Source organism: Ambystoma mexicanum, chromosome 7p (genome assembly GCF_040938575.1).
Source record: "Ambystoma mexicanum isolate Mex_15411 chromosome 7p, UKY_AmexF1_1, whole genome shotgun sequence".
NCBI lineage: Eukaryota > Metazoa > Chordata > Amphibia > Caudata > Ambystomatidae > Ambystoma > Ambystoma mexicanum.
In genome coordinates this window covers 256,938,118-256,950,446 of record NC_090939.1, presented here as the reverse complement: position 1 = coordinate 256,950,446, position 12,329 = coordinate 256,938,118, and the positions used below count along the sequence as shown (strand labels likewise).

The following is a 12,329-nucleotide window of genomic DNA, read 5'->3' as shown; positions in this document are numbered from 1 at the left end:
GTTAGATACCACTGCCACCAGCCAAGTCTAAATGTTAAAAGAGCAAAACAATGCTCAGGGAGGTAGACCTAAAAGGGGTACAGATTAGCCCTTTCCAGTACTCCATGTAAGATGGGGTGTACTGGGTCTGTGGAAAAAAATTTAAAGTAAATGGCAACTTTACCTTTCTCTTGGGGACAGTAGTCAGCCCCAGCGAAATGGAGTCAGAGGGAAGCCTTAAAGACAAACCCTGGGTTACTACACTAAAGGTGCTATGGAACCCGTACAAGAACAGGGGCACCTGGAGTGGTGTGTTCCAGTGCCCAAGATCACACAATGAGTAAAAACACATAGGCCAAAACACATGTAAGAGTGGAAAAAGGATGTACACTCTTATCAGGTGGAAAAAATAAACTCCAGAAATCCAGCAAAGCTGCTGGGGGACTCACTAGGTGAGGGAAATTAGCCCTAGAAGGAGAATTCTCCATAACACCCCAAGAGAACAAGGACTATGCTCCAAACACCACAAAGAAATAGAGCCCAAATAACTTTGATCCTCCTTCCTCCCTGAAAGTAATAATCTCCTCTGAAAACGGCTCAAGCGTGGACAACAAAAGCCCAAGAATGAAGATCCACAATTCCTAACCCAGACATACTCCAAGGAGGGAAGGCCACAAAGAATCACCCAATCCAAGGCCCAGATGACGTTGACCACATTTGCCTAAACGTCAATGGATTAGGATAAGATACAACTTATGTAGCGGCCAGCCAGAATTGATGCTAATAGAGATGTTGACCCAGGATTGGTCACGATATATGCTTCATGCAGAAAATAATAAAGCAAAACCAATGAAATGCCATATGACACAATAGCCCTCTCTCTCTCTGTCCAGTGATCTTTTCTACTTAACCTTGGATCAGACCATGATATGCTTGATGTAGAACACAAAATAACACAATTAATGAAATGCTATCAAGGGTGGAACAGTCTTCTACCCTCCCAGTGTTTTACTGTACTTGTTCAATTGGTTAATTAACTCAGCAATAAGAACATGGTGATCTAGCTCTGCACACTTCAGCTGATGTTTAATCTGTTAACAAACACATAAGTAGGAGCTGAAAATTACAAATAGGTCCAGGCACAAATCCTGCTATTAAAAACATTGCTTGTTCCATGTTATGCATATGAATAAGGTACTTTGACTGAAAAAAATCTAGAAAATCTCTTTACTCTTAATTTTATTCACATGTGTTTTGTTCACAATGTATGGGATACATTACTCACCCTAATCGTAGAAAAAAGAGGGGGTGAGGCGCGCACTCTAGTTCCCAGTTTTGTATACCTGATGCAAGTAGTAACGGGGTTGAATCCCATCAATGATCAAGTAATAACAGGGTTAAATCCCCATCGGCTGCAGTTCAGTTGCTCTTCTCCTCCAAGCGCTTTCATGTCTCTTACAATCTTCAGGGAGGCAGTCTTTTCAGGTGTTACTAATTAGTCTCAATTTAGGTCTCAGGGAATTCTGGTAGCTGTAGTCACTTCTGGTAACCAGGAACCAACTCCCCTCCTAGTAATCGTATTTCTGGTGCTTGTAACTGCTTAGATTCACATGCTCAGCATAATCCTACATTTAGTGGAAGTCGCAGAGTATTACAAGATTGTTTTTCGAAACTCAAAAACGGACGTCGACAGGGCGTGATTAGTAATACTATCCCTTGTGTGACGTGTACTGTACCCATGGTCCTTCACGCATCAAGGTCCCTCAGATTGTTTGTTTCTGACATGAAGTTGCATGAAGTATAGTGCGAGTACAGATGTTGTAAAGCGAAAACAGAAGCCCCAGAAAACATCTATGCGCCTTCTACTCCAGTAGAGGAGGAAGGGTGGGCGCACATGAATCTAAGCAGATACAACGCCAGAAATACGATTAAGGTGAGTAATGTATCCCTTCTGGAGCTTGTGGGTCTGCTTAGATCACATGCTCTGCATAGATTCGCGAGCAGTGTCTGCAGACGTACGTGGGAAGTTAGAAGGTACAGCGGCAAAGAGATGTTTTAGGACCGCTTGTCCCACCTGTGAATCTGCTTTAGAATGTGTGTCAATGCAGTGATGTTGTGTGAACGTATGGATGGAACGCCCATGTGCAGATTTGTATATGGCGTCTAGAGGGACATTTGCAATGAAAGCTAACGTAGCCTCTGTACCTTTGGTAGAGTGTGCCCTGGGTGTAAAAGGTAGAACCCTTTTGGATAAGGAATAGTTGTATGCATCTGACTATCCCTCTGGAAATGGCGCCCTTTGATATGTGTTCACCTTCTCTACCAGGCGCTATGGAAACAAAGAGTTGGTCTGCTTTCCTTAGGGGTGTGGTTCACATAGTACAAGACCGCCCTCCGTACATCAAGTGTATGGAGGCTTCTTTCTGCAGAGTTTGAAGGATTCTGAAAGAAGGTGGGTAGTTCTATGGACTGGTTACATGGAACTTTGAGATGAACTTGGGTGGAAACCTAGGATGTGTTCGGAGGGCAACCTTGTCATTGTGTATGATGAAAAAGGGGTCTTGTACTGAAAGCCTGTTCACTGACTCGTCTTATGGAGTTGATTGCTACCAGGAATGCAGTCTTATAGGTAAGGTGCTTTAGGCTGGTCTTGTGCATAGGCTCAAAGGGTGGTCCCATGAGCTTGGAGAGCACGACATTGAGATCCCAACCTGGGGGAGGGTTGGAAATTGGGGGGTATAGCCTCTTTACCCCTTCCATGAATGCCTTGATGACAGGGACCTTCCACCAGGACACCTTGTTCTGTGAAGTGGTGTAAGCTTATCGGGCCGCCAGATGTATCTTTATGGCCCATTATAGGCCGGAGTCTAGTAAGTTAAGCATGTAGTGTAGAAAGTTAGCTGGAGAACGTTCTAATGGGTTTAGTGATTGTGATATGCACCATATCACGAATCACTTCCACAAAACACTTCGACTAATTAAAAAAGCAGTGCCTTGTGTTGGGTTGGGTTTTTGTGCCTCCTTGAGGATATCCATTCACCTTTGTGGAAGGTTTAAGTGGCCAAACTATGAATTCAGGAGCCAAACTGCCAAGTTCATTGATTATGGGCGTGAGTGGAGGGATGCCCCCTTGTGTTGCGTCAACATGTTGTACAGGCACAAGAGCTTGATTGGTTCACACATAGCCAGTTTGAGCAGATGAGGAAACCAAGGCTGTCTCGCCCACATAGGAGAAGCCAGGATTAGGGTTACTTGTGGGGAAACCTCAATGCAAAGTCTGGGCATTGAACGTTTAGCTTTGTGGCGAACAAGTCTGGTGGGGGGTGACACCATAGTGCAAATATTCAGTCTAGCATATCTCTGTTGAGTTGCCACTTGTGTTCTTCTGGTAGAGGGTGTCTGCTTAACGTGTCTGCCAGATAATTGAGTTCCCCTGGAACATGTTGGGATGTTAGAAACATGTTCCGCTTGAGTGCCCATCTCCATATCTTCTGGGATAATTTGGACAGACTTAGTGTGTGCCTCCCTGTTTATTCAGATAGAACATGGCCGTGGTGCCGTTTGGGAGGACCTGCACTGTCTGACCCTGGAGATGTTGCTGAAAAGCTTGAAGAGCCTTGAGGACTGCCAAGAGCTCCAGGGGGTTGATGTGTCTCTGGGCAGTGGCGGTAAGGTGGTTACGGAATCAACTCGATGCAGTACCCGCCTGCTACGGTGGACAACACCCATTTGTCCGATGTTATCCCCTCCCATGAATGGGTAAAATCAGATTCTGCCTCGTACTGGAGTTGCATGGGAGGGGACCTGAAACGGCGGGTCATGGTTTGGGAGGGGCTGAGATTCTCCCAGGTGACGTTCTGCCGCTTTAATTCCCTCTTTGAAAGCTACCCGAGAAACCCTGGCCTTGAGACTGGTTCCAAGACGAGGATTGTCCCCCCTTCAAGTAGTTTGAGGAGCATTGTCTGCTCTGTCGAAATATTTTTGAATTTGGGAACCCGCATTGGGAATAAGGCCTGTTGGTCAGTTGCCCAAGGGACTTAAGAGTGTCATACTCGTCCATGGCACTCTTTAGGGCGTCCTCTATGGCCTTATCGAATAGGACGTTTTGTTCTATTGGCAAATTCAGGAGGGTAGCTTGGGTCTCCAGCTTAAACCCTGACTGCCTAAGCCAGGCATGCCGCTGTAACGCTCACCTGGTATCCACGGGGATGCCACTCAGCTTGTTTGGACCTCCGACGACCTCAAACCCTTCCCTGGAGTCTGTTTGACTGAAGACTGGGCCTGAAACATAGGGTTGTCAGAGTTTATTGTCTCTGCTTGCTTGACCCCCTCTTCCCTGGGGTCCCAACCTTCCCCCTTGGTCCACTCCTCACCTTGTTTTCTGGTGTAGCGCGCTCTCCGTCCTGCCTTCAGTGCAGGGGTGCGTTGACTGATGCGGCTCAATGCTGCCCAGTTGCTTCACTGGCGTGAGCTCGACGGACTGGGCTTGTTGTAACTTCAGCCCGGCCGGTAAGTGGAATGAGTCTTATGAACAGTTCTGTTGACTCTCGTTCCTTTTTTAATGTGTCTTTCCTTCCTTAGGTGATGGAGGGGTTTCGGAGATGGCAGCATGCTGCTGAGGTGAGTAGCACTAACGGTGAGTGAGAGCGCGATGCAGCCCCCTTCTTATTTGTACTAACCAGTGTTCGCTCTGTGTCCTTTTAAGTGTCGCAATGTCCCGGCGTGACTGCCAGACGAGAGAAAGAGATGCAGTGAGTAAGCGCTATGTGAGGCGCTTCCGAATGCTTTCCACGCTGACCTGGTATGTCTTTTCCCTCTTCGCAGGTCGAGGAGATGCTCCGGAGTAGAAATCACCCTGAGCGGTTTGAATTCAGGTAAGCGTTTGAATCTCGTACAGTTCTCGAGTAAACTAAGGTATGCAGAATGCTTGCTAATGTCTTCTCCTTTGTTCTTTTCCCCTTTCTTAGGATGCGGCGTGCCGAGGTGAAGAAAACACCGCCGTAGCTGCCCACCAGACTGGAGGAGCGATGAATGGAAGCTGGAGGTAAGGCTATTATTAATGGTGTTCTTGTTCTTGCAGGGGAGCTGGCCGCGGAAGAAAGGAGAAGACCTTCTGAAGACCGATCCGAGCACGGTGAGTGTAACGCTGCAGGTGCAGAGAAACGCAAAGCGTGTTTCTCGGCCCAGGCGTGGCTTAAATAGTCTCTAGGTATCCCAGGTATCCCTGGGTTGAACCACACCCAAAAAGCTAGACTGCAAGTTCAGGAACTGGAATATGTGGGGGCATCCATCTTGCCCTCTATGCACTATAAGTTCAATGCCATCCTAGGGCAGTGTGTGAGCCTGGTGCCACAAGCGCCAGGTCTGACTCCAAGTGGGTCTCTGAGAGGATGGAGAGGCCCTTAGGGACCATGTAGGTGATCGTGCCCTGGCCCCAGCCTGATACCTCAGAGGGCTGGGGGCAGGAATCATGACAGCCGCTTAATGAGGGTCCCTTTGGCTATGATGCATCCCGTGTTGTACACCGCATCAAGATTGTTTTTCAGGATGCAGCTTGAGACTTGCTTGCTTTTTGAAACAGTGTTAAGCAGCTGGGTCTTTAGTGGTTCTGGGACGGCCTGCCGTTTTTCAAGCTTGTCCCATTTGTGGCAGCCGTAACTAGCCAACAAGGTTGTATTGTTGGCAATTCTTATTTGGTATGCTGCAGAGGAAGCTACCTTTCTCCCTAATGTATAAATCTTCTTACTATACTTGTCTGGTGAGGTCACTGCCGATGCCAGGGGAGTGCCCGCCCTCTTTCTGGTAGTGGTAGTGACTACTAGAGAATCTGGTTTGAGCTGGCCCCTAATGTACAGGGGGTCCGTGGGATCGGGCCTGAACACCTTTTTTATTCTCGCATTGACCGGTCGATTCAGACTAGGTGTTAATAAGGATGGTTGAATCCGTCTCTGTATTGTTTGGAAGAGGTATGAACTGCGTGGCTGCCTTTTTGTCCCCCAGGATGTTTTCCACAAAGTCCTTATCGGCTCGTGTTTCCTCAGTGTTAATATTGAAATGTTGCGCCGCCTTCAGTAACAGTTTGTTATACTGCTGTTGGTTGTCAACTGGCGAGTCTGCAACAGGCTGGTCCTGATGGTCGGAGGCTTGACTACATAAATGTCATCATCGTCACCATCGTAGTACTGGTCTTGATCCTGGCTATAGAGATCCCTCTGAGACCCTGCTTGGACATGATATGGGTCTTGCGACGAGTCGTGATATTGAGAACTGCCTCGGAGTGCCGAGGGCCAGGGTGCCTACAGCAGAGGTGCTGGGCTGTGGCTCTAGTCAGGTTTTCTTGGCTGGGGATGGCTCTGCTGATGCCCCTGGCTGCAAGGCATCTCCGAGTACTGTTAGCTGATCTGGGTGTCTGTCCATAAAGTCTACAAAATGGGACATTCGCCCTAGGATCTTGTTGAATTGTTCTAATTTAAGCCGACATTCTGGTTAGAAGCCCAAGATGACAGAGCCCTGGGAAGGGGTGACATCTTTAGTAGGGGTGGATTTTGTGGGAATGGTGTCTTATGGTGCATAGACCCAGAGTCTGTGTCTAAGGGAGTGGAAGACTGTCTGGATGGCCTGTGGACTAAAGGGTGTTGAAATTGAGTTTTTTCAGCAACCTTCCCTTTACGAGAGATGTGCCAACATGTTATTGAATTAGCGCTTGTATTTTAGGTGCTTATTTAGGAGATGCAGAGATGCCTTTCGACGCCTGTTCGACGCACAAAAGTAGGGACTTTTTATATGCGGTGTCCTAACCAACCTTTTGCTTCGGTTTTCAGGAGCTGTCAATAGTCGAAAGCGTGCACGATGGGCCAGAGGACTGAGGCTTTATCCGCTTGACGTCGTCTGAGGGTTGACCGCGGGTATGTCTTTAACGTGTTTATGCTTGTGTGCCATGGCCACCGGGTGTCGTCTCCATCACAGGACCGCCGGCCTGCTTCTGGGAGTCGGGGCCTGCACTTAGGGTTCGGACGGATCCTGTTCGCCTTTGGCGTCACTCATGACTCCGTAACTGCACTCACTGGAATCCTCGGTCACGTCTATGGAAGCCTCGGGTCTCGGCCTGTATAGCGTGAGCGGGCCAGCGTTTCGTCCACCGATCTTTTAGGGTTTTGGACAGAAAAGCTGACAAGATTTACAGAAAGTTTTAATGGAAATTTTCGCCGGCAATAGGGACAAAATTTAAATGGGGTTTTGTCTATTATGTATAAACAGGGCAGTTGGTCGAAAAAAGTGAAGAAAGGGGCTAATAGGATAGACATTCTCTAAAAGGAGTCAGTACAGAGAACCTCCCCCCCCCCCCTCTCCCTACTGTACTGGTCTGAAGCCGAAGAGGGCCCGTAAGGCCGCGTCTGGGAATCGATCGATCAGTCGCCGACGCTGTGTCTGTTCATCAGGAGCCATCGAGTGGATGAGCAGTCGTGCGGCGAGACAAAGGAAAGGAAGACATTCTAGCTAAATAACTTTAGTAAGTCAAAGGCATCAGCCTAGAAGAGAACTCCACATTTGCGACCGACTTTGATGGCGGAAAAAAACAAACTGAGGGACCTCGACTTGTGAAGGAACATGGGTACAGTACACATCACGCTAGGGATATTATTACTAATCACGCCCTGTCAACGTCAGTTTGAGTTTCGAAAGCAAATCTTGTAATACTTTGCGACTTCCACTAGATGTCGGACTATGCAGAGCATGTGATCTAAGCAGATCCACAAGCTCCAGAAATGTATTTATGTCCAATCAATTATTTTACATTTGAATACATAGCATCCTAAGAAACTAATATGACAATGCTATAAAAAGGCTGTAAAAGAAATTAATAAGGCCAAATTAGAACAGCCAAGAAGAAAAAGAAATATAACTAGCCTGTATTTCTTTACCATAACCAGACTGTTGGTACACGAAGGATAGGAGGGATTCAAACACCTCAGCAGACTAGACTCACAAACATGCAGGACTAATGCATGTAGAACCTGTCATTGCTAGGGCACTTCATGTTATAATATTTTCCCGCCCTTAGTCCTTCCACTACTGGGCCACCCTTTTGTACTAAATAAAATCAACAGTAATCTCCAGATTAGACTATGTGAATAGTCTGACCCCTAGGTGCCAGAGCAAATATGGCTGTATGAACATTACTGTGCCTGGGATACAGAGATCACTTCTCACTAGCACTTCATTTTCTGCACTGGCTGCCCATGGGCAGGAGAATCGCTTTTAAAACAATTTGACTAATTTCAAAGCACTTAATGGAAAGGGCCCCAAATTCCTCCAATGGATACTGGACAGACAATCTGAACCTGAACGTCAGATCATCCTCATTCATGACATGTGTGGTGCCAACTATTCAAAGAAAAAATTTGGAGGAGCCTTCATTTCATTCACCTCAAATTTGGAACTCTCCCCAAAGATACTGGAACCATTCAACAGTTCCCACAATTTAAAAAAGCCATTAAAACTTGGTGGTTCCCCTACTACTAGTTTTCACAATTCTTCTGACTCCATCTGCTAGACAGCTGACTAACTATCCACAAAAACTTTCTGGAGCACATTTCAAGGCCATCACGCATCATACCCAGTCTATAAATCTGCTCAAAACACTCAATACATGAAGAACCACCTAAATGTGAGATTGAAGGTTGTCTGTTTCTCCTGCTGTACCCTTTCTTTCTTACCAAACAGCAACATATCTCTTGCATACGAAACTGTTCACACCATCATTCTACTAGGCTTTATTTCACCCCATGTGTTACAAAAGTATGTTCAATTTTCTTCCCCCCTTTCTCACCCACTTTAACCCTTCCCTTTCTTCCCTATCCTCCTACAGACTACGGCCATGTTTAACACACTGCACGGGGCCTTAATTCGCTTACCCACGGACAAGGCCTTGGCACTTTATGAACACTACAGTTGTCAATTGGGCAGTATTAAAAAGTCAAATAACAAGGAGGTGTCAAGTATAAGAAAGTAATTGTCCAAATATAGCATACGTAGTACTGCAGCAGGCAGCTTTATTGAGCTGCCTGTATTACCTTAACGTAACTCATGAAACACAATTGAAATTGGTTATAAATGTCCCTTAAATTGGTGTGGGTTACCAAACCTATCAACTTTCTTTTGTAAGCAAAGCTCTGCTCCTTCACTTTGCTGTGTGATAGTTGGGCTAGGACAATACCTTGAGACCCATGCATGGTGCCAGCCATTACCCTTCTAGCCAATTCATCCTACAATCCTTCTGTGAAATACTTGCATGCAGTGTATTGTCAATGTGCCCCTGCCCCCACTGTTGACACCTTCAACAATTGGCCCAGTCCTCTTCCTCTCCGTGCCTCTGACAAGCCGACCCCTGTGGCGCATTCTCGTCCCGACAACGTCCCAGCCAAAGTAGGCTACATGCCCTACCCTGACGGTACAGTCGCCCACTTCTCATGCCCCAGCAGTATGATCAGCACTGTCTATACCAAACAGCAGAGCTCAAGTAAAAAGAAACAGAAGTGGAAGACACCTTGCATTGATGGTGTAGTCCAGCATGCGCCCAGTGGCAGCCCAGAATGTAATTTTCATTTGGAAACATGCACTGAGAAAAACAGTAAAAATAAATTACCTCTTACAAAAGCACAGGAAAAAACAAACAAACGGTAACTTACCAAGAAGAGCACATCCAGCCATCTTGCAGGCTTCCGCAATGCCAGCAACAACGGATTGTGCCACTCCAACATCAAGCTGTCCACAAGCGAAATAATCTAAGAAAAACAGCGGCTCTGCCCCTTGAGCAAGAATGTCATTGACGCACATTGCCACCAGGTCCTTGCCAATGGTGTTGTGTTTCCCACAATGCTGTGCAATCTGGAGACAGTAAAGGAAGATTAATGGTGGTACTAATATCACCATAGTTAATTTCTCTACATTGTAAAGCACCCAGCATGGCACTGTTCTAACCACTATTTGAAATAAACATAACACAAAGTAAATACATAACCAAAACATCTTCCATGTGTTTAATTGTACAGATAACCAGGCGGAGGGTGCAAATCCGTTTTAAATGACGAGTTCTGTTTGTGGATTTGAACATCACCAAAGCAGAACAAGTTACTTACTCCTGGTTACGATCTTTCGACTGAATATTCTTACCACGTATTCCTCATTTTATGATATATGTTCCCGCTTCAGCTGCTTCTGAATTTGTTTTCAATAGAGGGAGCTGTGCGTCGATGCGGTCGACTCGAGGTCCCTCGAGGGCTTCCACCCCAGAGTCAACGTCATTGCCTTTATATATAGCATGCGCAGCACCCGATTGCTTCAGTTCTGTTTTTACACCTTCCATATGCAGAATTACCAGCCTCAGCGAGTCCTAGACAGTACTAGACTCTGAAAGAGCGTAAAGTGTAATGCCTGGCAATTCTACAGCGGGGTAGGTTGGGAGGGCAATGAGGAATACGTGGGAGGAACATCCAGTCGAAAGAACGTTACAAGGGCTAAGTAACTTGTTCTACGAATGGATTGTGTCCTCCCATGTATTCCTCCTTTTACGCTAGACTCCCAAAGCAGTGTTAGGTTTTGGAAAGAGTAGGAATTTTCAGTTTCAGGATTTGTTATAGATCGTGCATAAGACTGCTTTCCCAAATCCTCCTACCTGGCTAGAGGATTAATCCAGACAGTAATGCTTTGAAAAAAGTGTGGATGGTAGACCAAGTGGCTGCTGCACAAATGGCTTATCGGCACCCCTCTTTGAAGAGTGGAAGATGTGGTCATGCCCCTTGTGGAATGGGCTCCTAGGCTTTCTGGGGGATATTTCCCAGACACCCTGTAGCACTCTGAAATAGCCAGAATTATCCATCTGGAGAGAGTTTGTTTAGTAACCGGAAGTCGCAGTTTATGTCCAGTGTACCCAATGAAAAGCTTGTCATGTTGACGTATCTGTCATCCGAGATATGTAAAAGCTCAAAGCCCTTCTGGGATAAAGCCTATGTAGCCTTTCCTCTTCCTTGCCAGAATGAGGGGGCGAATAGAAAGTTGGAAGCACAATTTTCTAGGCTAAATGGAAAACCGACAACATTTTGGGCAAAAAAGAAGGTTTAACTCGAAGGACAACCTTATTTTTGTAAAAAATGGTAAATGGAGGCTTACTAGATAGGGCCTGCAACTCAATCACCCTGCGGGCTGATGTTAATGTAACTAACAGAATGATTTTAAATGTTAGCAGTCTTAATGGACAGGAGTGGAGTGGCTCAAAAGGAGCACACACCAGAAATGTTAATACCAGATTAAGATATCAAATTGGGACTTGAAAAGGTGTAGGAGGGAACACATTAATGAGGCCTTTAAAAACGGAATAATCAATGGTATTTTGAAATGTTATACCTCTTCTGAGGTGCGCTTGAAAATTGACAGCAGCGCCAAGTATCCTTTAATGGTCCCAATATGGAGCCCGATTAGCCAAATGTAACAAAACAAAAAAAACACCATAGGTGTATTGCATTGAAAATGGTCCACTTCCTTTTCCCTACACCAGCTGCAGAATTTGTTCCAACGGCACCGGTATAAGGATTTCGTTGCTGGCCTTCTGGACGAAAAACAAAATCTCCATTACGGTGTCCGGGAGGTCCCAATCCTTATATCTCAACCTCTCAGAAACCGTGCGTGAAGGCTGAGTATCTGGACCTCTGGATGGGGAACCTGACACACTTTTCACGAGAGAAGGCCCTCTCTCTTTGTGGAAGATGTTTTGGAGGGTAGATGGACGTCCTGAAGGTCCAGGTACCAAGTCCTCCTCGTCCAATGCAGAGAAATTCGGACCATGGATTTTCCAAACTTTCCCAACCTCCTTATCACGCGAGGAATGACAGGGACTGGAGGAAATGCCTACAGCCGTGGAAACTCCCAGTCCACTACGAACATGTCTCCTAGAGCTCCTCTTGGGTAAATTCCCTGGAGCAAAACAGTTTGCTTTTCTGGCTGACACTGGTCGTGAACAGGTCTACCCGAGGGTTTCCCCAAAGGGTGAAGATCTCTTGAAGGACTTCCTGAGCTAGTTCCCAATTGTGAGAGATACTGCTCTGCCTGCTCAAAGCATCTGCCGACGAGTTCTCCTCACCGGCTGGGTCAACTGCAGATAGGGAGACTCCTTCTTGAATTGCCCAGAACCAGAGCTGCATTGCCTCTCTGCACAGCGGTAGTGACCCTACACCACCTCTCTTGTTGAAGTAGTACATGGTCACTGTGTTGTCCGTCATTATCAAGACATTCTTTCCCCATGCAGAGGGTAAAAAGGCCTTCAGCTCTAGTCTGATCGTCCTTAGCTCCAAAAG

At 46.4% G+C, this 12,329-nt stretch overlaps 1 protein-coding gene across 3 annotated transcripts in view; it reads right to left on the bottom strand.

Moving 5' to 3' along the window:
* GART (phosphoribosylglycinamide formyltransferase, phosphoribosylglycinamide synthetase, phosphoribosylaminoimidazole synthetase) overlaps positions 1–12,329 on the bottom strand; it is a 1,418,226-nt gene that overhangs the window by 493,040 nt on the left and 912,857 nt on the right. For all 3 annotated transcript variants that reach the window (XM_069636266.1, XM_069636265.1, XM_069636267.1), the window contains exon 14: positions 9,669–9,867. In XM_069636266.1, coding sequence (XP_069492367.1) covers positions 9,669–9,867 — 199 coding nt within the window. The remainder of the gene's footprint in view (positions 1–9,668; positions 9,868–12,329) is intronic.